This window comes from Pyricularia oryzae, chromosome 7, assembly GCF_000002495.2.
Source record: "Pyricularia oryzae 70-15 chromosome 7, whole genome shotgun sequence".
NCBI lineage: Eukaryota > Fungi > Ascomycota > Sordariomycetes > Magnaporthales > Pyriculariaceae > Pyricularia > Pyricularia oryzae.
In genome coordinates, this window is record NC_017854.1 from 3321122 (window position 1) to 3347229 (window position 26108).

A 26108-nucleotide genomic window follows, 5' to 3' on the forward strand; every position below is an offset into this window, starting at 1 on the left:
GAAACAGAGGGCATGCCCAACGGGATTAAGATACAACAGAAGAGATATCTGGAGGACCTCGGCTTCACGCCGGAGAACGTTCCGGCGGTCAGGGAACGCCCTGGAAAAAGGAAGAAGACCGATTCACAGCCCTCACAGTCATGGTTCGTCGATAAAGGGCCAATTTCAGCTGGAAATACAAGTACCCAGATCAATATTACCGTGGATACCGACTCTGCCTGTTCTATCAGCATATGCGTATCACGATCCTCGCAATCAGCCTCACCTCCCGCCCCAAACAGGCCTTCCAAACCGTTCCCACGGTATATACCATTGGCTACACCCTCTCCCCGTCAACTTCAGGATACGAGACCGCTTGAAGACCGTTCCTCGCCGCCAATACCGGGTGGTAGAAAGGATGAGTTGGAAGTACCCGGGTCGCCTTGTGACCGCTTGAGCGACCGGAAAAGGGCGATTGAGCCAAAACTCCAGAAATAGATATCTACAGCGCAATTCACGGCTTCAATTTATCTGCAAATTCTAACCTTTTTCGTGGGTGTAGTGTTTACGAACGTGAATCGAACTTTCATGAGCTACTTTGTTAGCGATCTGCTAACAAATTTGCTGGCCCACGGTTTTTTCGAAAATTAAGGTTTTGTAACCCCCTCTTTAAGGGGGCCCACAACGAACAGCCCCCAAGTATATACCACAACCGACCTACCAAATTGGGAAATTAAGATAAGACTCAACACTGAGCCAGCCGCAATTTTCACGCCTAACGACAACTACCCCATGGCGTGTTGCAACCAGAAACAGTTCCCATGGTATGAGTGCACCCGAAGCGTATGCAGAGTACATATGCTAGCCAAAGCACAGGCCTGGCACGAACAGAAATCACGGCAACCAGGACCTGCACCAATGACCAGAATTGTGTGGAACCCCAACGTACGAGATAACGAGATAACCACGAACGCACGCAAGACACCCGTGCCAGCGAAGCACCCACTTGACCTAGTCGAAACAAGAAGTAGCCACACACCCAGGGATAAGAAAAACAAGGACCCACGACGCGAGTCCAGCAAGTCAAAAAACTAAGACAGCCAGACGGCACAGGGCACCGAACGGCGACAACAGGAACGAAACAAAGAACCCTGAACGCTACATAAGACACCATAGCAGCACATGAACATATATTTCTCGACATACGACTCGATGGCAGACCTATACGAGCACTCCTCGACAGTGGAGCATAAGGCAATTATATTTCACCAAGGGTCGTAGCGAAACGACGGATACCTTGGCAGCAAAAGAAGGAACCATACCAGTTGCAGACCGTGGAAGGAGAGGCAGTTTTATACGGGAACGGCACCATCGAAACAGAGACCGTACACCTCTGGATGGAGAGCTATGGACGAAAGGAACAAATCACCTTAGATATTACGGAGATAGGGGACAAAGACGTGATATTAGGAATCCCCTGGCTCAGAAGGAGCAACCCCCGGATAGATTGGACAACCGGCCAAGTCCAATGGGAAGAGCCGTTAGCCTCTGAAGGAAAATCCGAGAAACGGACTTCACGCAACGAGCGTAGGGCACAGGAGCGAAATCAACAAAAAATTATGGCGCTATTGAGGAAAAGCGAGCCACGCCTGGAGCCAACATCGGAAGGATCGCGACTATCTATGAGCGAAGAACGATCGAACCTTACCACATTGATCGACAACATCCCGGCCGAATACCGGATGTATGAACGACTATTCAGCCCCGAACTCGAAACAGGACTACCCGAGCATAGTCCGTTCGACCACGAGATACTATTGAAAGAAGGAACATAGCCCAAGTTCCACAAGATATACGGTTTGAACCCGACACAAATGGAGGCATTAGACGAGTACCTCGCAGAAAACCTCAAGAAAGGTTATATCAGACCATTAATATCACCAGCAGGATACCCAATCCTCTTCGTACCAAAGAAGAACGGAAAATTACGACTATGCGTGGATTACAGACAATTAAACGACATTACCATAAAGAATTGCTACCCACTCCCACTAATAGGAGAATTCCGAGATATGCTCTATTAAGCACAGTGGTTTACAACACTAGACTTTAAAGGAGCATACAACTTGATCCGCATGAAGGAAGGCGAAGAGTGGAAAACAGCGTTTTGTACCCGACGAGGATATTATGAGTACCTAGTAATGCCCTTCGGTCTTACCAACGCCCCAGCAACCTTCCAAACTATAATCAACCACGTTCTCCGGGAATGCCTAGACATTTTCGTCGTTGTCTACCTGGACGATATCCTTGTCTTTTCCAAGACGTTGGAAGAATACAAGCAACACGTTTACACCGTCCTACAAAAGCTACAAGACGCTAAACTCTTGGTTGAGCCCGAGAAATGTCTCTTTCACAGCAAGCAAGTCAATTTCCTAGGATACACTATCGCTCCTGGAGAAATTAGGATGGAGAAATCGAAAATCCAAGCAGTAAAGGAATGGCCTCAACCACAGAACGTAAAAGACGTTCGGGCATTCCTCGGATTCGTAAACTTTTACAGAAGGTTCATCAAGGGATACGGCGCGATTGCCACCCCATTGACCAATATGACCAAAAAAGACCTAGAATTCCAGTGGACGGAACAGACACAACAGGCCTTTGAACAGCTACGAGACGCAGTAGCCAGAGAACCAATTTTTAAAATACCAGACCCAACGAAACCTTTCGAAGTCGAGACCGACGCATCGGACTATGCGATCGGAGGACAACTTAGTCAGCGAGACGAAGAAGGACGGTTGCATCCTTGCGCCTTCTTCTCACAAAAACTATATGGACCAGAATTTAACTACCAGATTTACGACAAAGAGCTTATGGCCATCATTCGAGCATTTGAAGAATGGAAACCACAATTATCCGGAACTAAACACAAAGTGTTAGTTTACACGGACCACAAGAACCTGACCCATTTCACCACCAGTAAAGTGTTGAACAAACGGCAAATCAGATGGTTAGAATTCCTGTCAGAATTCCATTTCAGGATCATCTACCGAAAAGGGACGGAAAACGGCAGGGCCGACGCCCTTAGCCGAAGACCAGATTACGAGAACACAGTACCAGAGGAAACACGGGTTATTCTCACCACAGACGGAAACGGAAACCTTTTACCAGCACACCGGAGCCTTATAACAACAAATACGGTAACCACACCAGAAGAGATACGGAAGATCCACGAAAGCAAAGCTCACGGACACCAAGGAATTTCCAAGACATGGAAACGGCTAAAGCAACACCATAACTTCCGAGGAACGCGACAAGAAGTACGAGAAGCTATCAAGGATTGCGAACTTTGTGCCAAAAGCAAGTCCGCAAGACATAGGCCTTACGGACTCCTACAACCCTTACCAGCCCCCAGCAAGGCATGGCAGACCATTACAATGGACTTTATCGTCAAGTTACCTCCTTCGGAAGAACCACTCACTAAGACCAAATACGACAGCATACTGGTTATAGTGGACAAGCTTACCAAATACGCCTATTTCCTACCATATAAAGAAAGCAGCAACGCCGAAGAAATCGCCTACACATTCCTACGAGTGATTGTCAGCAATTACGGACTTCCAGAAAACATTATTACAGACAGAGACAAGCTTTTCACATTAAGATTTTGGAAATCCCTGATGGAATAGCTAGGAACAAACCACAAGCTATCCACAGCATTCCACCCACAGACGGACGGACAAACAGAACGAGCCAACCAAACACTGGAACAATATCTAAGATATTATGTGAACCACAAACAAGACAATTGGGTACGGTTGTTACCCACAGCACAATTCGCCTATAACAGCTCAGAGAACGAAAGTACCAAGATAACCCCGTTCTACGCCAACTATGGATTCAACCCTACAGCGTACGGAGAACCAAAAACTACAACTACGGCACCGCGAGCCGACAAACAAGCGAGCGAGCTACGACAGCTACACAAAGAACTCCAGCAGGAACTAGAGTTCGTACGAGAGAGAATGATGAAATACGCCAACCAGCATCGGATGAAGGGACCATCCTTTAAGGAGGGAGATAGCGTCTATCTCATTCGACGCAACATCAAAACACAACGACCTAACAGCAAACTCGATTTTAAGAAGTTTGGACCTTTTAAAATCAGCAAGAAAATCAGCGACACCAACTACAGACTGTCATTACCAGACACCATGAAAATTTACCCCACATTTCACGTATCACTACTGGAGCCGGCACCACACGGCACCAGCACACAAGAAACGATCGAGATCGACGCAGAACAAACCTACGACGTTGAACGAATACTCGACCACAGACGAAACCACGGCAAAACAGAGTACCTTGTTAAATGGGAAAACTATGGACACGAAGAAAACACTTGGGAACCCCTCAACCACCTCCAGAATTGCCAGGAATTAACGTTGCGTACCCCCTGTTCGGCACCCCCCCTGTTCGGCACCCAAAAATAACAACACTTTTATTTTTATCCTCCAACTTCTATTATAAATATCTCGATGAATCTGTCACTTTTGGATTTACTTTTTTCTGATTTTAATTCTCCATTTTCCAATGAAGCAATATACTGAAAAACAGCTTATATCTGCAATTAACGACGTCAATAATGGCAATCCAATTGCAAAAACCTCCCGAAAATGGGGAATACCTAGGTCTACACTTCAAAGTCGACTTAAAGGTTTTCAACCTTATAAAAAAGCACAAAGCCCTTTTCAAAGGCTTTCCACGGAACAGGAAAAGCATTTGGCTGATTGGGTACTTACCCAAACAGCTTTAGGGCTTCCGCCAACGCATCAAGAATTACGCTTTTTTGCCGAACGAATTCTTCAAGCCGCCGGAGAGACAAAAGGCCTTGGAAAACGTTGGATAACTCGTTTTTTGGCTCGTTATCCAATCCTTAAAACCCAAAGGCCCCGTCGAATAGATAACGCCCGGGTTAATGGCGCTACTACGGAGGTAATTAAATCTTGGTGGCTTTATATTACGAACCCGGTTATTAACGCTATTAAACCGGAAAACCGTTGGAATATGGACGAAACCGGTATAATGGAAGGCAAAGGATCTAATGGCCTAGTATTAGGGCTTAACGGGATCCGGCCGTTGCAACGAAAAGAGCCCGGAACGCGTGGTTGGACGACTATAATCGAATGTATATCGGCTACGGGCGTTGCCCTCCCTCCCCTCGTTATATTTAAGGGAAAAAACGTACAACAACAATGGCTTCCCACGGATTTAAGCCCTTTCGATAATTGGCAATTTCATGCAACCGAAAACGGGTGGACAAATAACCAAACGGCTATCGAATGGTTAAAAAAGGTGTTTATTCCGTATACCCAACCTTTAACCCCTGAAAAGCGGTTATTAGTTTTGGATGGCCATGGATCACATATAACGGACGAATTTATGCTTCTTTGCTTGCAAAATAATATTCAACTCCTATATTTACCCCCTCATTCGTCACACGTTCTTCAACCATTGGATCTATCGGTTTTTGGGCCGTTAAAAGAAGCTTATCGACGTCAACTTGGATTTGTTAGCCAATTTTGCTGTTCAACAGTTATTGGAAAACGAAATTTCCTACTTTGTTATCGAAAAGCCAGATTAAAAGCATTTATAGCAAAAACCATTCAATCTGGTTGGCGTACAACGGGGTTATGGCCGGTAAACTTGGTTAAACCACTTTTAAGCCCTTTTTTGTTAGAAAATAGCAACGCCAACGTTATAAAAGATAAAAACAACGGTTTGCAAAGGGATAAAACACCGGAAAGCCCAGCCCAAAAAATTAACGACCCGTCTTTACTTATTTGGAAAACCCCTAAAACGACCCGAGATATCCGACTTCAACTGCAAAAACTTTCCCAATCCAACAAAACCAACGCTACTTCACGTCTTTTATTTGCAAAAGTCCAAAAAAGCTTCGAAGCCAAAGATACCCTTTTGGCTAGCGCCCAGCAAAAAATCAGCTTATTGGAAGCACAACTGGAGGCAATACGGCCGGTTAAAAGGAGGAGGGTGGTTCCGGATCCAAACGAGCTTTTGGTTAACAAACAGAACATTATTGGATTGCAGGAAAATGATATAGAAAATTTGGAGCCTTTAGCTGATGAAGAAGAGGTTAATGAACCGGAGAAGCGTGAAAACGATTGTATTTTTGTCCGTTGATAATTTTATATTTAAATCAGTTTATAAAAGTAGGCATTTCGTTGTTAGATTTTCAGGGTGCCGAACAGGGGGGGGTGCCGAACAGGGGGTACGCAACGTTACCCAATCAGGCGCTCAGTTGCTTCAACCCACTGTACTTTACCATAAGAACAGGTTACCCGATACCTTGATCGTAATACAACGGTCCCACACATGGTCGTCTTTTAAAAGGCTATCAAGGCCTCCGAGATCCCCGTTGCTACCATAAGTTTATAACCGTGGCTGGATCCTACATGTCTTTCCGGCAAACGGTTTCCCTAGACCGGAAGAGACTCAGGCGCGAAGCTTTGATGCATCTTATGGGTCATGGACCGGAACTAATGCAGGCACTTCAAGTATAAAATTGAGCAGTGCGGCGTGCACACCATGTACAAGACAACAGTTGATGCAGCCCATGGTATTCACTCATGCCAGCATGCTAATATCTTTGTTTAGTTTGGATAGGTCAGTTGATACTTGTATTTTTCCGTCACTCACACCGTCCAATCACTGATGCTCCCACTCGTCAACCACCCCATCCCTGGCCACAGCATATCTAGCCTTTACCTCGAGCAGTCAACAATGGCCCCGAGGCCCCTGGCAGGATACAGACCTGCTGTGCCAGAATCGACAGAAACATGGCTTCCACGTTTCAAACCCGTACATATTTGCTGTTCGGACCCATCTCCAAATACTCTGCTTCTGCTGTACCTAGCCCCACTCAACATTCCTTCGACAAAGCTATCTCGCCGATCCAAAAGGCCTTGCAAGCTTGGAAACCACCACGGGCGCGTAACGCGTTTTTCAACGTCACCATTGCCGACTGCTCCTCCGATTGCGGATTCGGCGACAGGACGAAAGATGACAAAATATCAGACTCGGAAAGCAACAAAAGCACCTCCACTTCTAGTTCTGCAAGCAGCACCTCTGCTTTTTCGGGATTTCGATGACAACATATGCTGGCCGGCCGCATTCAGCTTTCGAAACAATAAAATGACTCATTTTTTACAGGGTCCTGCTGTCCTTTCCCATGCCGAAAGTATCTCAGACACACCCATCAAGCCCCAAGTTCGGGATGGAGGCGGGCCCTCGTTCCAGGGGGAGCTTCCTTAGAAAAAGCAGCAGGCAATGAACGACCTGTTCCACACCGTGGGCTTGACCACTCTTCGTTAATAACAGGGGGACTCTATCACCAAGGTCTTGCTCTCCATGTCTCTCGCCGAATAGCGGTCCGGGAACCCCACACGTGCGGCCAAGTTCGCTCCGTGGTCAGGATGAGCTGTTGATTCCGGTCCAGTGCTCCCGGAGACGACGGCGTTGTTCTGTCAAAAGGCACACGATGTAAAGACACGGGATTTTGGAGGGCAGTGTGTCCATGTTGTGATTGCTAACGCAGACTATCGGCCTATTCCAACCATCGTCATCATCTGCCTCTGTTTGTTATGGACGCAGTCATGCTTTGACCGGCCGTTTGTTTCGAACCCTAGATGCCCAGGCGTCCCACTTATGGCCCTGTATGCACCCAATGGGAAAGCTCGCCTTGTAAACTTCCAGGTACAGTAGACTTGTGTCCGGATCTGTGGATAATGTCGCCTCACTAATCAGCCCTCGACTGCGACAGTGTGGCCACCACAATCGGTACAAGGGTACCTTCAGTTTGCGCTGGCGTGTTCCCAACGCTGCCGCTCAATTTTCTGGTGCTCCAAGGTTCTCAACCAAGGTTATTGTTGTAGTTCCAGCCCTTTTGGAGTTGGATGTCATGATTGCATTGCAGATGTAAATTGATGCCGCCCTACAGCGCCAATTGCGCCCCGTCCGTATACGGCCTAAGGTGCGGGTCCTCTGCCATCCTGAACAGGTAGTTGAGTCCCCCGTCCATGGGGGAGAGCGTGGTTATGTCGCCGACGTGAGACTGGCCGAGCTTGGGATCTAGGTAGCCCTTGTTCCTCAGTGCTTGCTGCTTCAGCATGGCCACCTTTGCCGGGTTGAGGGAGTTTTTGGTGGTCGCCGCGCCCGCGTTGATGATGGCGGTCCCGGATATGGCCACCAGGGGGTCGCGCAGCGCGCAGGTCGGGTCGAACATCAGCGGGTAGGTGCGGGCGTCGATCGCTGTGGACATGGCGGTTTTGTGGGTGCCCATATTGAGGCCGTCCTCGTTTATGGTGCGACCGAAATCCGCCGGTTTTTCTTTTTTTTTGGATTTTTCCCGCCTCGTGGGGTTGGCCTCCTTGGGCGGCGTCGCGTCCGGGTCCTGTGTGGCAGCTGGAGTTTGCACCGCCTGGCGGTCCGGCGGGGTTTCGTCGTCCGTTTTTCGCTGCTTGTTGTCGTCGTCGTCGGCCTTTTCCTCCGCGTCGGCAGTTTTGAAAGCGGCGATGGCGGCCGCCGTGTTAACCTTGGCGTCCTTTGCCTATTGTGCTATCGTTTGCTACGGGACTTTTCCGAGTTGACGGTAACGACGGTCTGGCCGGCGTACTTGTATTGGATGTTGTACGATAAAAGGCGCTGTTGGTATATCGAATACGTCGTAATAAGCACCTGGCGCGCGGTCCTAGGCTGATATCACCTTTTCGGCAAACATACCTACTCTTGGCCGCTTCGCCACCGTCGCCGCCTGCGTGTGTCCCCGGGGCCGCGGTTGGCAAGCGCCTTTCGTCGATTATACCCGCGCGAGTTGTTGTACCGTTTAACGTAAAGGATGTCGAAATAAAGTTGCTTATATCCTGTGGGTCCGACCAAAATCGCGCTGGATCAGGTCTCAGGCCACTGTGTCGTTTTTCGCCGTTCGTGGTTGAACTGTCACCTGTTTAATTATTAAATAAATAGTTCACTCCTTTATAATAAATTAAATAAAAATCGTAAAAATATACGGTCTGTACGCTGGATATAGCAATTACCCAAATTTCTCACAACGATTTAATCTTTATTTTTAATATGCGAATTGGTTGATTTTGGAATAAAAATTGGTTAAGTTTGTTAATAATTTCCAAAACTTGTTGAAATACTCGAATTTTGAATATTTAATTATTTTTTTAGGTTTGGATAAAGTTTTACCATTTTTGCGCGTTAGAGGTAACATATATACATATAAAGATATACGTTAATGTTAATATTTTATAATATAACGTGTCAAAAAACTAAATAGGTAAAATAAATATATAAAATAGTAAAGGTTACAACCGAAACGGGTTTATATATTTACCAATTTGGGCAATATTAAAAACAAAACTTCAATTGTTAGGTTTTAGAAAGAAGCAGACGCTTATATAAAATTGGTTTTGCCAAAAGAGAAACCCCAAAAATGGTTGTTTTATTAATAAAAGATTAAGCAAAATTTGTGCATGAATTAAATAAGAAACTAATATAATAATTAAATATAAATGTGAAAAGCTCGAAATTAATATTGTAAAAAAGCCCAAAAGTTCAATTATATAAAAGTACTCGGCTTATACATTCAAAATTTAAATTCGACTTTCTATCCAAGTTTTTACTTGTATATATATAATGTATAATAACCTAACTGTATAGCTTTTTGCCTGTACGGTGCGCGCACAGGGCGAACAATGTGCAAATCCGCTGTCGAACGGCCAAAAGCGACGAAATGTTAGTCTCACTGCTCAGACTAGCCCACCCTTGCTCTGTAAAGGTGGCCCGCGCGCTCCATGTACCTTACCAGTCACATTGGTCGAAAAGATAGCGCGCGTTTTTAACCGAAGCGATCTGTGTTTGGACCCACAGGTACAATACACAGCCGCAATTGAGGCACGGGCTCAATTGCGGAGCTACGGGCTTCAGTGATGAGCCCTGAGACTAGTCTAGTTCTAGTTTTGCAAAAGGGATTGACGGGGGCCTTCGGTTTGTGCTTATCACGTGCCTCCCAAATAGTAACCCATGTACCGACACCATTTGTGGCGTCGCAATTGTCAGGTATTTTATACTGAAGATAAAACCAAAGTCACTGTAACGTGGCCCATTCGGTAAGGATCCAAAGTTCCATGATTGTGACATAACTACAGCATATCTTATTCCATATTATATATACGTCAGGACCATAAGGAAATTCAAGCTCGTAACCAACGGTTGAACACATTGACCGAAGTCCAAATACTATGTACGGGGTTGCATTGCCGGTCTCACACAAGGTTAGTCACTCCGCCGTTTGAACTTTATTCTTCAGGTGGCTGGGATACGGCTGTAACACATCCCACATGCGAGGGGAAATGATGACTGATGACGATGTGGATCAACATGTACCGGTGCAACAGGATGGCCGCGAAAGAAACGGGCGCTCGAAAGCAATCAGCTGTACGGGGGACTTGCACGAATGGGCCGAATTTATCTGGTGGCATTAATTCCCAATACGTCAAATCTCACCCTGTAATACTTGACTTGGAATTAACTGGTATAGCATTTTGGTTCGGGCTGATCTAGAGACAGCGGTTCACACGTGTATTGGCGAGAAAAAAACAAGTGTATGCCCATTGGCAAACGCCGTTGCCACCATACCCAGGCTATTTCCCAGGAGTTAATGTTATAAAGTAGTAGCCAAAACAGGGCGGCGTCAGTACGTCGAGTCATGCATGCTAGGTAGGGATGAATAACGTTTGCCGCAGAATCCATATCAAGGCCCGGCCTCGCCTCAGTTATCCACACATTTGATCCTCACTCGTGCAACTGTTCGCTCCATACACTTTATTCGAACTTCTATTCCACTTCGCTCGGCAGCTTTTAAACCTTTTTGCATTCAACTATACAATTTCAACACTGAAAATGCGGTCTGCCATTATATTCCTCTCCGTCTTCGCGACCGGCGCCCTCGCGTTGCCCGCCAACCTTTGCGCTGGGCCCGGCGACACAACCGTTCTCTGCACACGGGAAGACAGCACCAGCACTGACCGCACGCTCGAGCGTCGAGAGCCTCTCAATGTGTGCCTTGGCCCGGCCCCCGAATTGAAGACCTACTTTTGTTAAACCAGATTGACGACAAATGAAAATCCTGGAGGCAGTCGACACTCTTGTGAGGCCCAACCCGAGACCTATCAGTGTTGGGAAGCAGCAATACAGAAGCTAAAGCCATAGGAGAGAAGTCGCGGTTCAGATTGTCGGAAACCCTGCTAGAGGTTCCAAGGAGTTCCCAGCCCGGGACGCAGAGGAAGGATATGGAGGCCTAGTCGGAGTGACCGAAAGATAACCAGCGTTTCACCTTGACCTGAATCAAGTCAGCATGCTAGCCTGCCTGCCTGTTCATTATTATCGTGCAATGTGTTGTATTAGTTCAGCTCTATGATTCGTCTTTCGCGGCGATTGATCTGTTGAGATTATATAGTTTATTGGTCCGGTCAACTTCGAATCGCCTTATAATTTGCCGGTAATTTAGTAAGGGAGGGGGGGGGGGCGGGGCAGAAAGCTAATTATCCACAATAACAGGGTGACCGACCATCCTTAGGAAAAGCCATCCTTGCCGCTGGAAACGGCAACAAAACAAATACATTACAGCAGTGATATGACACATGACACCACCCAACCCCATGAGACTGCCAATTACCTCGCGTAAAGCAGCTCCTCACTTGATCACCGTTCATCGACATGATCCTTGTATCCCGACGGGATAAAGACGCCACAATTCAAGGGAATTCAAATCATGCGCCGCATCGCGCATCGCGCCTCGTAAACAAGAAAACGTTCCCAACACTCAATAGTTTTTCAATTGCGATATACCGGAATAGGTTATTTTGTCGCTACTATAGGGTTATAAGGAACCAACCCTGAAATAATTGGAATACCGAACTGGCATTAAGCATTACAGATTTGCTATGCATTCCGCCGAGACCTTGTTGACGTGTCTGTCAAGAAGAGCGATTGGCTCACACTGGGTTGAATACTTGAGTAATTTATCGCCCCAAAAGTCGTAGTCGTAAAAACAAAGCCAATGATCGGATTGCTACTGGCGCTACAAGATTATGTGGAGCCGGGGACAAGCCTTGTTTGATCTCCGGTCGCAGACCCTCTCTGTTCGCCATATTCTTTGTGGAAGTCGGCTCGGGAACCGAAGCTGTAAGTGAGTCGACAATCACAACCAGCACCTGATGTTGCACTAAAAAGAAACACCGTTAAAATGAGAGCTCCCGTAAGTGGTTAGTGCCTGGGTAAATATAACCTGCAACACCTTTGGCGCAACCGGATTTTCGGCGATGCCATGTCACCGCTGCGCGGGCTGTTGGTCAAGTCCAGCAGTATCGAGAATTGCAAGTCCACCAATAAGGCACAGCAGCCCCTTGCGATTGAATCAGTCTGTCCTGCAGATCCCGGAGGAGAGCTCAGATACGCAAACAAGGATTTACGCCGAGCAACAAGATTGTTTAATGTCACCGAAAACGATGTTATTTACGGCAGGTTTCCTGCGACCCAGAACAGTGCCTACGGCTCGCGCGCCCTAACATTATGGATTGTAAACTCGGCGTCAATCTTTGGGCTGCCAACAACGAATCAACGTTTTTAAAAAGGCTGCAGCTGTGGAAAGTCGAAATATTAACAGTGGCATCCCCAACTTCAGCTCCAGCGTTGCCTGCGACGCAAAAAAAGCCATGGACAAGAAGCTTACTCCTAGCCTCTTGAAAATTGCTGCCGCTGCAGAAAAAAAGTCTATGCTAACTTTACGCCTGGCACCATTGGGGATTACCCTTACTCACGGCTCAAGGACCCGAATATCGACCTGTTTCAGTTATTAATTAGCCTGTACACAGCCCACGCTGCGGCAGATATTAAGCACGTTCGCGTCATCCAAGCCAGGACTCTCACCTCGGGACCGGAATTTACCGGTGAGGCAGTCAGTTTGAAAGGCATTTCGAAATACCATCTCCTGGTGCAGCAGCAACTTGCCATGTTGCCGTACATATTTACCTAGCTTTAGTTGTGATAATATCCGACCAATCCAAGCAAATTGCTTACGTAGGAACTCCAGAGACCGCTATAAAGGAACAACTCCAGGCGCGCATAATCACGGGCACGAGGCGAAAGGCGGCGGGTGGTGGTCGGGCCACAGGTAGTGCCGGATGCGGCCGTAGACGGCTTCGTCTAAATATCCAAATCCCTCGCCACGGAGATCCCAGATGATCCAACTGTCGTTATAGCTCCCTTTGTGGCAGGGAATAATATTTGGCTTGGATTGTTTTGGCGAGCATGGTCGTCATCTTTATCATTGTGGGCCACAAAAGTCAACATGGCCAAACCTTGTTAAGTTGTGTGAAGAAGTTCTCACAAGACCTAGATCATTGCAGCAACCAAAGTTATGCCCGGCGCCCGCAACCTCGGGGCTGTTTTGTTTTGCCACCGACCATTTCATAGTAGTTGGTTTAAATAATATACCGAGGGCCAAGTGGATGAAAATTGCGTTTCCATTCCCGGGCGATCCGGTCGTTTAGGCATAGCAATCGACCGAGCCTAGCCCTTTTCAAGTCTGCGCCAGCAACTCTGGGAGAGGGGGATGTAACTACCCCAGCAGGGATGCCGGAAAGCATTAATATTAGCAGTTTAGACCAAAGTGTCGTAGTCCTTTCGAGGTTTGCGACTCGGCACACCGTGTAGCTTCTTCGTGCTGCTGCCCTCGCCCCCTGACGGCCGCTGCTATTGTTGTTGCTGCTGAGGCTGCTGTTGAAGAAAAAGGCATCCGCCGGCCGCAACCTGAAAAGATCCAAAATTCCACCCTAGAAAGGCGGGGATCGCGTAAGCCGGATTGCCTCCAGAGGTCGGAAATAACTCCCCTCTCAAAATATTTATCCTCCCATCGAGGCAATGAGGCTGGAATGGCCACTTGGCATCTTGGACGCCACAAGGCAAATGCTGAACGAGGAGCGTTTCCCTCCTTGTCGTACTTCGCAATATCGCCAGGAGTCCATTTCAGCTTTGCGTTCGATAATATAAGATAACTATGCTATCCACGCATGGGTGAGGACGATGGTCAAAGACGGCACCGCGGCATCCCCCTGCAACACGGCAGCTTTTTTGCGGTGCCGCGGTTCGTCTCGAATACCATCCGGCGCCGAGAGCCGTCGTGGTGCCATGTGCGGCGCACTCTCGCGGCAAACCTACAAAGGTCAAACCACTCTTCCAAGCTGACGCAAGAGGATATGGCTCAACGCTTTTCAGCTCCGAATCACCTTCCAGATAAACCGCCAAACAAAAGCCCAAACCTCATCTAATCACTCAAAAGCAAAGCTGGCCGCAACCGGTCGTCCGTCTTCCGTCAAGACAATATCCACTGAAAACAAGCAAGCTAGCGTCCTTGCTTATGCCTTGTACGGATTCCAGCTTATGTCCAGTCCCCGGTTGCATACCACTTGAACGAGGGATGTGATAACCAAAACTACAAAACCAATTCGGATCCCTCCGACGATACGCCCCACGGTTTTAGGTCTGATATCGGCGCCTCCGCCGTTAATAATGCTGTAAGCTTAGAGCAGTTGGCGGCCGCGTCCGTCGCTGGTTTATCCTCACTAGGCTAGGGAGTCGGCTGTCGGCGCTGGCTGGCCAGGCACTCGTTTATATTCTAAAGCAAGGCAAGAATGTCCTTGGTTTGGTATGTACTGTCTTGCCACAGTAACGTTTAATATGCCCTGGAAAAGGGCGAAGACGTTGTCATCCACGTCCAGTTTTTACCTAGCCAAGGCGCTGGGGATGTGTGGGATAGCGTTTCTTTGGTGTTGGGCGACGAACACCTGGTTATAAATACCGGATGGCGACGGGGACGGAGGCGGAGACGGTGCTGTCGCAGTTGGGCAGACAGTTTGAACTAGAGATAAAAGCTCAAAACAGTTTAAAAACAGTTTCCTGGTGGTTTTATAAGCTTGTTAAAGTTGTTCCGAGAGCAGGATATAGAATTCGGTACTTTTAATAAATTTGGTCTTGAGGGTGTTTCCGAAAAAAAAGAGACGTAAAAGCAATATATAACTGACTCCCAGTTAATAGTGCCTGGGTCGCAGCATCGGTCCACTCAACCCCCAAGAGTCTTTCGCGTCAGCGTATCGTGCATATTTATACTTTTACAATTGGGGCCCGAATTCGCAAGATGAAGTCGGATTCCAGCCCGCCCCACGATCTGCTGAATGAATATAATGATATGCCCTTCTGTGCCTTTAGAGCCTTTTTGGCGTGCAAATCCCCGAGATCATCTCGGAGGAGAACTTCGGTCGCAAGCATCTTTCTTTTCTAAGGACATAAACAGCGCACCAAACCGCCGCAGGCCAAGGACAACTACAATCAGAGTCCCTCTCGGCCGCCTACCGCCACTCCAGGCTGAAACCCATCGCACACCCAGTTCGAGGACGTCTCTTTCAGCACGTGCAATCCACTGATACGTGACGTCCTGCAGCCACACAAATAAGAGCCTCGTCCCTGTTGCAAAGGTATGGCGCTTTGGTGATACGGCTGGTAATATAACTTTAAAGATTTTTCACTATCAAGTGCCTGACTTGGATGTGGTAAGAACAGAGGCGTACGGTGCACTGCCGTGTTCCTTTACTAACACCAAATCCCAGATTAGCTTTCTTTCATCCGACACTCCGCAATTTTGAGTCGAATCCTTCCTCTGCCGAATCTGGATATTACACAGCCCAAGGGCGTCCTGCTTGGAGCCCGCCCGGTACTAGGGCGAGAAACTTGCACAAGAGGTCTATATTGAAACCCAAAGTTTGCAGGCCAGCTGCATAGCTTGCCTGAAACCTTCCGGGTGGTCCTTTACTTTGTTGGCATTCAGGGTGGTGGACTTGGTGGGAAGAACACGCGGGATGCGCCCAGCGTGGAGAAATCCCGACGTCAAGGGCGATTAACCGGGCGAGAAATAAATATGTTTAAGCATTAGAACCCCGATGGTATGGATGAGTATGTTGATTGTTTTTACAAAACTAATCTATTTCCAGAAGATTTACGAATAACAAGGTATCGCCCTGGTTTCCACCGTGCGGCAGAGAGAAACATCGTTCAAATTTGAAAGCCACCGGCGAACACAGTTTTTGCCTGTTACCAAGGAACCTGCGGCCACCTAGAGCACCTTTTAGTAAACCTCGTCAATTTCCTGGTTATATAGCGCGTAGGCCTCTTTGCGCGCGATGGATTCCTTGTCGGTCCGCGATATGAGCTTGCCGCGGGGATGACGACCATGGTATAGGCCGAGGCAGTTGGCACTTTTGCTGGTAATTGGCACCGCCCTCTTATTAGGATCTAGTTCTCGGTCATTTTCACTGCCAAGCGAATGGAACGCGAGCAAAGTTAGCTAATGTTTGCCGGCCGTTTCGACGTAGAATGAATATTCTGCAGGAGATTCTTTCAACATCTAGGTCAAAAATGTGCTTTAATAACTTGTAAACATAAGAGAATATTGTTACCTTACTAAGAAATTTCTTCCGTTACGGGTATCGACATTTCAAACGAGTACATTATATTTGCCACCAAACCCCGTCGTAACTCGTAACGATGTATTCAACCATAATATAAAAAAGAATCACCGCGGAGGACCTCAGATTGCGCAGGGGCAAATGGAAGGTAAACAATTGTGTGGTGGTAAACTGGGGTATTGGGTACCAATGCAGGCAGACCGATCTTGGTTTTTGGACCGTTGCATTGAACGGTGCGGTAACTTTGCCGCATCCACCGAATCAAGAGCATTGTTGCGCTCCAGGCAATAGCTACACCTCCGCAAGGGCCGGGTTAGGCAGCGGCATGAGCTTTTGGCGGCTGAGAGGCGTTGTAATTGAGTGGCTAATGCTAAATCGAACGAGTGTCGACTACGAAATTGGCTTCAATTTAAAAAGGCGCCTGCAGTGGGCCGAACATTATATAGCCAGTGCTCCACCTTCTTGGACACCAGATCGAGGGGCTCTTAATTTTTTCTCTCTTTTTTGTGTATTTGGACATCAAATACAGGAAGAGAGCAGCACTGTGTATCTCCACCTCATCAACTTCAGTGCGGCGGTGGAGAAGATGATAACGACCGACTTCGACAGCGAACATAACGTACGCAAGTTAGTCAATCGTGAAAAGGAAGCTGTGAGCCTTGCTAAGAATCTTTGGTCTTGCAGTACTCCAGTGTCTCCTCCTAAATAAATGACTAGAAACAACCAAAATAGACCATTAGTGTTTCGCGGAATGCTCCATGGTACTGAAAAGTTATTTTTTGAGAGAATAAGGCGGCGGCCATGGTCACTAAATACAACGGTTGTCTCAGGCAACCACTGCAGACTACAAGACAAGCATACAAAGGCCCCGAATGTTCTAGGAGATCCTCGAATATACAAGTGACCCTGCAGCGATGCTGGAAGGCTAGGCGTGAAAGGCGAGCTTCACGCGCATGTCAAGATTGTCAAAAGGCAAAACAAACTTCATTTTTTCATTGATAGTGTAAATGCATGTGACCATCGTGATAAACGCTATGCCCAAGCCGTGCGGTCCATAGCCAACCATTCAGCCTTGCAGGCTGCGTTTCCCGGAATTCCTTCGGCGAGCAAGAAAACCCCAAAAGCAGGCCAAAGTTTTCAAAAGCATCGTCCCAGACGGGGAACAAAGAAGTGAAGCTCGCCCAACTCAACGGCCAGGATCTCAGTGGCCTCAGGCGGCGTGGCTGCGGGTGGTGGACCAATCTCCCGGTCCTTTCCCCTCCTCGCCTTCGTTGGTGTCACCCCGGTTTCCAGAGTTGGGAGCCCGCCCGTGGCGGAGGTTGAAGATATTGCTCCCTTGAAAACATAACAAAGTCAAGGATACTCTCGCCTTTGACAAGAATGAAGTCTACCGTGATCTTGAGAAACAGCAGAAGAAAGTATGAAAAGGAGAGAACAGTCCTTTTGACCCAGATTGGGTAGGCAGGGAAGGGAAGAATACCAAGAACTGATTGAACTGGGTGTAAACCCAAAAACCTTTTCGAAAACGAAAAGCCTGAAAACGTGGAGAATTTGATCTGGCAGAGGACATGGTTGCGAAAGTTTCCACATCGGACATTTTGCGCCGCTCCTCCACAACAAGCTCTTCGAACCCGCATTGCTTTCTGGACAGGATCATCGGGGGGAAAGCCACCCGCGGCGGAAGCTGGAGGGCTGAAACCCGTGGCAGGAGCCGGTTGCTGCTTCACAAAAAGCTCCTCAGAATCAGGCATCGCTTTCGTCCCCTCCACGGTCATCCGGCTCTGAGAAAGGGCTTCGCCCTCAGCCTTGAGCTTTTTTTGTTCGGCCGCCGGTGTTGTGGTAAATCCACTCCTCCGCCGTCATCCGGCTCTCAGGTCCCATTAAAGGTAAATGTCAAAAAGCGGTTCTGAAGCTTTGGTACCTCGGATGAAGGTAGCTTGTATTACCGGCTACTCTCAGCAGCATGGGGTCGTGGCCCTGCAGGGGCCCCTGGGGTTCAAACACTTTTCAGGCGAACTCTGCGTAGACTGAATGTGTGAGTTGTGAAAAAGACAATCTTCCGTTCTGACGTACTAATGACGTGCTCCTGGTTAACTTACTGACAGCAAAGGCAAACATCATGACAGTAGGTAGCCCCGTTCAGCCCTCTGGGCTCCTCGGAGTCGTGGATATGCTCGGCGATGATTTGCGTGCAGAGCTTTGGCAACCGATACGACAAGATGGAATTTGTGCCGGGGCATTTGCAAAGGGGGCAGGGCTTCAAGGTTGTGGCGGGATATGCAATTCTCCGACTATGGTTGGTATAAGTTAAACGTTCTCAAAGATTTGGTAATGACTAATGATTGTTTGCTCTTCAAAAAACAATACGAAAGGTGTGCGGGCTTACAACTTTTGCTTGCATTCCTCCTTGCCTTCCCTGTCGAGACTGGAAGAAAGGAAGGGAAGAAGGAGAGAGCAAAAAAAAAAAAAAAAAAAAAAAAACAAGCGAAAGCATTATAACGACGCCCGACGATTCCTAGAATGTCCCACTCCAGCAGCCCTTCGGTCGAAATATGCTACAAAAAATGAAGGTACCCAAGCTTGCCAAGGTAAGCTATACCAGGTACATAAAGTTGCATGAACAAGGGAGCCGCCCAGCAATGGGATCATCCTACCTTTGTGTTTTGGAAGCTCCTGCTGGACACAAGATACCTGCTGCGACGTGCCTCCCCTCGTATTCCGGGCAGTCTCACGGCGCAGTTAAAGAGGGCATATTTAGCAGTCACATCGGGCTAGGCAGCCGTCACTTTACTCCACTACCTAGTTCGCACAACGGCCGTCTGCATGGGTAGGTAGGTAGGTACCTGCCCTTGTGGAGGAGTTGTCGGCCCAAGCCAGACAACGTATGAATTAACAAAAACGCTAGCGACCAAAAGCACATAGTGATCAAAGTGAGGAGTATCACGTAACTTGATCCGATTGAACATGAAAAAGCGGTCGCAAATTATTTACAGTCCGTGGCCAAGCTGGGCATTTCGTCATGCGCAGGCTCACCACAGGACGGCACAGATTTTGGGGGTTTTGGGTGGGGAAAAGTTCCAAAACGTATTTTTTTCGATTTATTGGATGGTCCAAAGTGACTGCTGGCTACCGGAAGGTGACTGCTAAACAGTCCGAGCCTTTTCACATTATAAGTTTCTTTCGAAAAGAGTGAAATTCTGAATTTGCGTAGAGCCATCTTCATGATAATAGGTAGGTACCTGCCTATGTAATAATAATAAAAATGGCTATATTTGGTTTAACTAAGGTAATGCTGCATAGTATGCTTCGGACATGCTTCCTCCGCACTGGTGGTTATTCCGGTATACTTTTGTCGACCATGGTCTCCTTCTAACCCAAAATGCGAAACCAACTTTCAGAATCCTTGAGCACGAGGCCATTGAGTTCGCGTTTTTGTTTCACTTGTTGGTCGGACGGCGGAAAGTGTTTCCAGGTTCCAGCGAATGTAAGGCGGGTCCGCGTGGATGGATTTGTGTTGAAAGGGAAGGCTTGGTTTTAAAGTTACAAATTACTGTTCTAAATTGTGCACTGTTAAGGTGGATGATCTAGGCAGTTAGACGCCGCTGCCGCTGCCGCCGTCGCCCCAATGGCCCCATACCATCAAGGCTGCAAGGCGGTTGGGGAGCATCTCCCTCCACGAGTGATCGTGGTCTCCCTAGGTCATGGACCAAAGGAGTAGGCAAAGTTGGTGACGGAAAGTGCCGGACCGACCCTACTACTTGATCTTCTTCTTCAAAAGCACGGTATTTTGGACCTCTCGTTGGGGTGCACATTAAAGCTGCCACTGTAGGATATCCGCGTGGGACCAGTACTAACCTTGCTGCACGCAACCCGCATAATTACCTCCGACAATGTGGCAATATAAGGACGGCGGGAGGTGCCTATTTAGCACCAATGTGGAAGCGCTTACGTCTGCAGTGGCGACGATGGCTGAAAGCCTGTCTGTTAACCTCAGAGGCTACGGTATTTGGGGGAGGACACCGCGTAATATAAAGGTAAACGCAGTACTTATGTACTCATACTTGGTGTTTCTCGAGGTTGTGAAACATGTTGGACAAAGCTTTTGGCGGCAACCATGTTTGGGCTCAAAAACAGCTACGAAATATGACGAGCGCAGGGCCAGCTATATAGCTGCATGATTAATGGATACATATAAGTGAGACGAAAATCAAACTCCACGCTGGTTCCCGCAGAAAGCCACGGCGCTATCCTCGGTGTGTGCTACATACTCCAGACCAAGGGCGGCGGAATAGTAGGTCCCTCGCGTTGCAGCGCTCATCAGAGGATTCAAGACATGCGGGCAATGGAAATCGTGACCTAGACTTTACCCGCAATTTCAAGGCACGCCATAACTATTAGAGCTGATTAAGTATTACGTTGGTACAAATTTACATGCAAAGTCGCCGGAGGATCGCGCACGCGCAGCTGTCGGTTTGTGGAAGGCTATATGTGAGCCCAGTATTTCCGTCTTGCACGAGTTTTTGTCGGCAAAAGCGGTAATAATATCGAATAGTACACGGTTACAGCCTTTCAATCGAAAGCAATCGAAAAGCTTGCATTGTATTCGGCGTGCAGAGCGACGAGTGAAGGATGTCGATCGGAGCTTGGCGCTAATGAGGCTGCATCGAAGTGAAGGAAGGCGGCGTCATATTCTTCGGGTGCCCCTGGGATGTGTTTTTGCGGTTGCTGTCCACAAATGTCATGTGTTCAATTTGGACATTCGAGTGATGTGGTTGACATGCTGTTCCAATTAATGTGCAGCAGTTCCGGGAAGCTAACAGGGGAGACCTAGAAGGTATAGGTCAAAACCGTGTTGAAGTGTGGGGATGGTTGCGACAAGGGCGCTGGCACAGCTCCATTTCGACGCGTGAAGATCTGGAGTACAGCTTGGAACTGGTCCGGGGGTGATGGAAGAAGGCGTTTAAAGCGCAGTGGAAAACTGTATGATCAATTTCGTGAATTCTCTTGTGCCAATTTGACCTCTGCGTGTTTCCGCAAATGGGCATGGTCCGTTGTCCGAGCTAGTCTTTGATGAGCGTGGTTTTCTATCCAAGTTCTCATTGCTGGTCCACGGGCACGGCGGTCTTATTGTAGCTGTAAACCGCTTCAACAGTACGGTATTACCCGTTAGGTTTAGGTTCGTGGTGATGGTCGCATGGGAGGAAGGGAGGCGTTCGGGCAGCGCTTGGCCACTTCGATCGAGGGTTCGGCCTGAAGGAGGTAAGGGAGGTATGTATTGGTCACGCCCTCATGGCGATCGTCGGTCGCATCGCTAATGGGATTTGGCCCTGTCTTGCCTGTGAACTTGTTGCAAACATTGGTTAGCAAGCATACCTGTGACATTTGGACCATGAGATCACCAGACCCTAACCCTGACCCTGGACCAACGACCCACCAGGGTGATACCTTTATCGACGTCGCGTCAAGCTCAGAACTTTGTTTGTTTCCTTTCCTCTCCTCAGAGTAGAATCTTCGTCGATAGGCGCCAATAGACTAGCTTCCGTGCTATGCTTACCCTGGCCGTGACAATACCTAGGTTTGGACAAACGAAACCATGGTTTGTTTTCTGGGGACTTTGGCAATTAAATAGCCGCCATACCGACGCAACGATGTTGCTTGTCCAGAAGGCCAAGTGGGCCAGCGCCGACCTCTAGACTGGAAGCAGAGCTGCGATTCTTGTCTGGGGGTGTTTTTGCGTCACCTTGTGCTGAAGCCAAATGCCAAAAGTACGAGTCGAATTGTGATATTGCGTAAAAGAGCCCGAAGGGTCGCAACAAAGCGCGCAAGCGTTGAGGTGTCGATGGCTTTAGTCTCAAAATATTGCGCTATAACGGGTATGTGTCGTTATTCTAGAGGCGCCAGCGTTTTCCAGGCGACATCAACGGGAGCAAGCAAGGGAAAGTACGTCGCGCACAAGCGGGGAAGACAAGGTACCCACTATCTAGAAAGACATGTGGACTCTGTAGTTTACTCCACTACATTGGAGAAGCTGGGGAAGGGGAAGGGGGAGTGAGGGGGCAGTTGGGGAGGGGGCAGTTGGGAGTTGGGGAGGGCAGTTGGCGAGGGCGCAATTGGGGAATCTTGGGGTCGGTTGATTTTGCTAGCCGCCTTGCCGCGAAATGGTACATCCGCACATGAGCGGGTCGTTACGGGCTTCCCCAAAAGTTCGGTACCTGTCGTTTATGCAGAGCGGTACCCATAGCACATGGATTGCTCCACAGCCCCCCTCCCCCCTGCACTATTTTGTGGGGAACAATTTGGAAACTGTGCTACTACAACCTGCGTTCCTCTCGTTATCGCTGTCACAAGCTCCTCGGCATTTGCACCGACCTACATAGCTGACATTTTGTTACTTCGTAGCTCATGTTCTCTCCCACCCCGGAAACTTTGGGTTGGTTCAGGGTTGATGAGGGGGTAGTTCGAGTCTAAGGTGCCAAGGTACGATATCTTGTTTCGTACATCCTCGGTCGCGCAGCACCAGGAAACCATAGCATTGCAAGACACCAGCCAAAGTCTCAGGAGTTTGCATTAGTTGAGGTTTGGCCTCTTCTGTTTTTGGGTGCTATCTACGAAAGGATTGGCAGATGCTGGCGATGCACCAGAATCACTTGCTCAGAGGTGACAAGCGTTTGTATTTTTTTCTTCTTTTTGGTTCGACGTTTGAAACATCGTCAAAATCTTACCAGCCAATTACCAGTAATAGCCCTGCCAACGCACTCACGCCCCTACGATAACGTATTTGCTTTTTGGCCCCAAGTTCAGTTTTGAAGGATACTGTCGATAGGATTGCATGCCCCCAACTGACCAACCATTGAAAAGGTCGTGCAAAAAAGGTCGTGCCTAGGCACCTACCTGGTACGTATTAACTAAAGCAAAAAAAAAAAAAAAAAAAATCAATACCCGATCAGCCTTCCACCATGCATCATCTTGGGTACTCTATCTTGCACACTCTCGAATCGTATGTAGCCGCAAGACTCGCTTTCCAGGTGGTTGACGAGGGATGCCAGGGTTCTGAAGTCGCGACGGCAGGTCAAGTTCGGACAGTGGTAGTAGGCTTGCTGGTCTAAAATCCACAACTCCCGCGTCGATCAGTACCATTTTCATTGCCGCCGACTAAATTGAAATGTAAAAAGCAAAAAAAAGGCCAAAGACATAATAAATACAATATAACGGGCGACTTACGGGCGGGAGAGTTCAGATGCTGGCTTAGGCTGTGAATTTGATGGAAAACACGGTGGCAGAGGTAACACTCGTAGCCGTATCCATTCCAGGTATGATGCGTGGCCTCGTACTCGACATCGCCCGTCCAACCGATTAGCTTTTTTGAGATGACGCCTTGTGGGTCACGGCTGCGGACGAGCCGAAAAACTTCGTCTCGCGAGAGGTTCTGCGCGTTGGGGCAACTACCAGATTCGAGGTGGTAGACTATGCCGGTTGCGGTGGTATATGCCTTGCCACACAAAGGGCATTGGATCGAATAGCCGCGGTGGGTTCTGGAGTTCAAATGCTACATTCGATAACGAAGGCCGAGTTAGACACAAAGTTCGATTCTTCTTGCGGGCCTGCGAAGGGCTATGGACAGGACTGGTTAAATAACATGGTCGTACCTGGCGGGCATTATTAGGACTTTGGAATTCGCGATCGCAATCCTCGCAGTATGCATGCTGATCCGCCTCGTGGTCAATGCGGTCTTGCGCATTGTTAAACGTCTCGTAGCAGCGGCGGCATTCGGTGTGGCTGGTGCTTTGGCAGTGCTGCCCCAGCGCGACTGGTCCCGAAGGGAAGTATTTGCCGCATTCCCAGCACGTCGAACCCATAGTAGGGAAAGCTCGAAAAATCGCGGAAAGAAATAGTAATAATGATTGAGGGCCCTTGTTCCACTACTCGATTTGCACAGACAAGATATTTGAGTCGGTGACCTGCTTCGAAGCAATGGAGTGGAAGCCAAATGCATTGCCTGGCATCACACCTCTACCCTTGAACGAATCCGGATTTCCACCAGATAAGGCTGATACTCGAATTTACCCCGTACCTACATGTGACTTTCTGAGCCCCGCTGTGTACTTCACATGTCGTTTGTCCCCATTTAATGCACCAATACGAGATGCTAATTGGTCCCAAAGATCCCTCCCTGTTCGTCCAAGGTTCAGTGCTCAAACTATAGTTCTAAACCCTGCGTTTCAGGTGGACCGAGCGCTCCATTCGCGTCCGATAATCTGGCGCTGTGCAGGCCGCTGCGGGCGCAACGAAATGCTGGCGGGCACTCCTCCGGGACGCGAGCAGCGCTAGAGGCCCTGTATTTTGAAGGCGGAATTCCCCTGCAACCAGCTCGGCGTCGCCTCCTACCCGCTCACTTTACGGGCTCACAAATGTAAAACTCTCGTATGGCCGCAGCTGAAATTCAGGTGAAGTACCTTGGTGGCTGGAGTCAGTCCGCCCCCGGTAAAAGTGCAGCCCCAAAATGCTCTCCGCGACGGGCTTGAAATGAGACCATGATGACAGACAGTCTGCGCTACATATTTTCGTAAATTACTACTTCAAGTAGCTTATCTAAGCGTTCTACTCTCGCATAATAATTTTCTCTATTGTATAAACATATTCTGGTCTGTTTACCTTGTTTTGCCATCAAAGGCCCCGATTATCGGCATGGTTATTATAGACAAGAGCACGAACAACTGCTGCAAAATCGACAATGCCTTTTAAGGACAGGCGTTCCTGCAAAAGTACTGACACCCAAACATGGTTCCTTAATCGTAGTGTGGACTTACTGCAAAATGTCTATCGGGCAACACGAGATGCCTAGTCCCGTTTATTTATTGTTCGGTGTATTATTAAGAATGTTATCAAGGCCGAGCTCGATCTCAATTTATTAGAAACTAGACTAATGCAGAGAGCAAGAGAAGAAGAGGAAGGAAAACAAGGAAAAACAGAAAGAAACAAAGTCTTCCGAAAAACTTACATATAAAGCAACCAACAGCTGGGCAGCAAACATACTCCGTAGACGGAAAGTGCTCAACAAAACCAGCATACTGCTCGCGATCACCCGTTGACCTCTTGCTTTTCTTCTCTGCCCGCGCCCGGCCTCGCGGCCCCCAACACCGACTTAATAACTTCAAATATCACCATCGACATTTCCCACTAAAAGCGATTGGACGCCCGCAAATACTTTGGCCTTCTCTGGCCCATTCGCCGAGGAATGCCCATTTTGGACCTTGCGAGAGCCCGTACTAGACTTATATCGAGGACTTTAACAGCTCCGCGACGTGTGCACTATACAGGGGGAATCCCCGGCCCCAAACAAATTAGTCTGTCAAAAAGGTGTCGTGTAGTTCGCTCGAGATTGTGGAATGAACAAATTTAATCGAGCGAGAATGGACTAAAACACTCACCAAAGGTCAAAATATCTTTAATTCTAAACATCGCGCCCTTGCACACATGGCCCTCTTCTGCTGCGTCTATATCTTCGTATTTTTAACCCTTGGGCCGTTC

The 26108-nt window shown here is 48.2% G+C and overlaps 7 protein-coding genes across 7 annotated transcripts; 4 read left to right on the top strand and 3 right to left on the bottom strand.

Moving 5' to 3' along the window:
* Window positions 1-6833: 6833 nt before the first annotated feature.
* On the top strand, window positions 6834-7145 carry MGG_09583 (uncharacterized protein; the record flags this gene model as incomplete). Its single annotated transcript, XM_003721455.1, has 1 exon — window positions 6834-7145. The coding sequence occupies one exon, from the start codon at window positions 6834-6836 to the stop codon at window positions 7143-7145; it is 312 nt and encodes a 103-aa protein (XP_003721503.1).
* An 842-nt stretch (window positions 7146-7987) lies between these two features.
* Window positions 7988-8773, bottom strand: MGG_09582 (uncharacterized protein; the record flags this gene model as incomplete). The annotated part of the gene is made up of 2 exons (XM_003721456.1): window positions 7988-8602; window positions 8759-8773. The coding sequence occupies 2 exons, from the start codon at window positions 8771-8773 to the stop codon at window positions 7988-7990; spliced, it is 630 nt and encodes a 209-aa protein (XP_003721504.1).
* Window positions 8774-9493: 720 nt separating this feature from the next.
* Window positions 9494-10573, top strand: MGG_18093 (uncharacterized protein; the record flags this gene model as incomplete). The annotated part of the gene is made up of 5 exons (XM_003721457.1): window positions 9494-9496; window positions 9583-9597; window positions 9721-9795; window positions 10292-10334; window positions 10458-10573. The coding sequence occupies 5 exons, from the start codon at window positions 9494-9496 to the stop codon at window positions 10571-10573; spliced, it is 252 nt and encodes an 83-aa protein (XP_003721505.1).
* Window positions 10574-12388: 1815 nt separating this feature from the next.
* MGG_15392 (uncharacterized protein) lies at window positions 12389-14693 on the top strand (the record flags this gene model as incomplete). The annotated part of the gene is made up of 6 exons (XM_003721458.1): window positions 12389-12683; window positions 12834-13080; window positions 13145-13234; window positions 13742-13914; window positions 14114-14284; window positions 14500-14693. The coding sequence occupies 6 exons, from the start codon at window positions 12389-12391 to the stop codon at window positions 14691-14693; spliced, it is 1170 nt and encodes a 389-aa protein (XP_003721506.1).
* Window positions 14694-16240: 1547 nt separating this feature from the next.
* MGG_18094 (uncharacterized protein) lies at window positions 16241-16623 on the bottom strand (the record flags this gene model as incomplete). The annotated part of the gene is made up of 2 exons (XM_003721459.1): window positions 16241-16427; window positions 16577-16623. The coding sequence occupies 2 exons, from the start codon at window positions 16621-16623 to the stop codon at window positions 16241-16243; spliced, it is 234 nt and encodes a 77-aa protein (XP_003721507.1).
* Window positions 16624-18148: 1525 nt separating this feature from the next.
* Window positions 18149-18611, top strand: MGG_09581 (uncharacterized protein; the record flags this gene model as incomplete). The annotated part of the gene is made up of 2 exons (XM_003721460.1): window positions 18149-18454; window positions 18513-18611. 2 exons carry the CDS (start codon window positions 18149-18151, stop codon window positions 18609-18611), a joined length of 405 nt encoding a protein of 134 aa, XP_003721508.1.
* Window positions 18612-23682: 5071 nt separating this feature from the next.
* Window positions 23683-25823, bottom strand: MGG_15393 (uncharacterized protein; the record flags this gene model as incomplete). Its single annotated transcript, XM_003721461.1, has 8 exons — window positions 23683-23732; window positions 23802-24126; window positions 24227-24499; window positions 24656-24750; window positions 25034-25131; window positions 25388-25397; window positions 25579-25721; window positions 25786-25823. 8 exons carry the CDS (start codon window positions 25821-25823, stop codon window positions 23683-23685), a joined length of 1032 nt encoding a protein of 343 aa, XP_003721509.1.
* Between the last annotated feature and the right edge of the window lie 285 nt (window positions 25824-26108).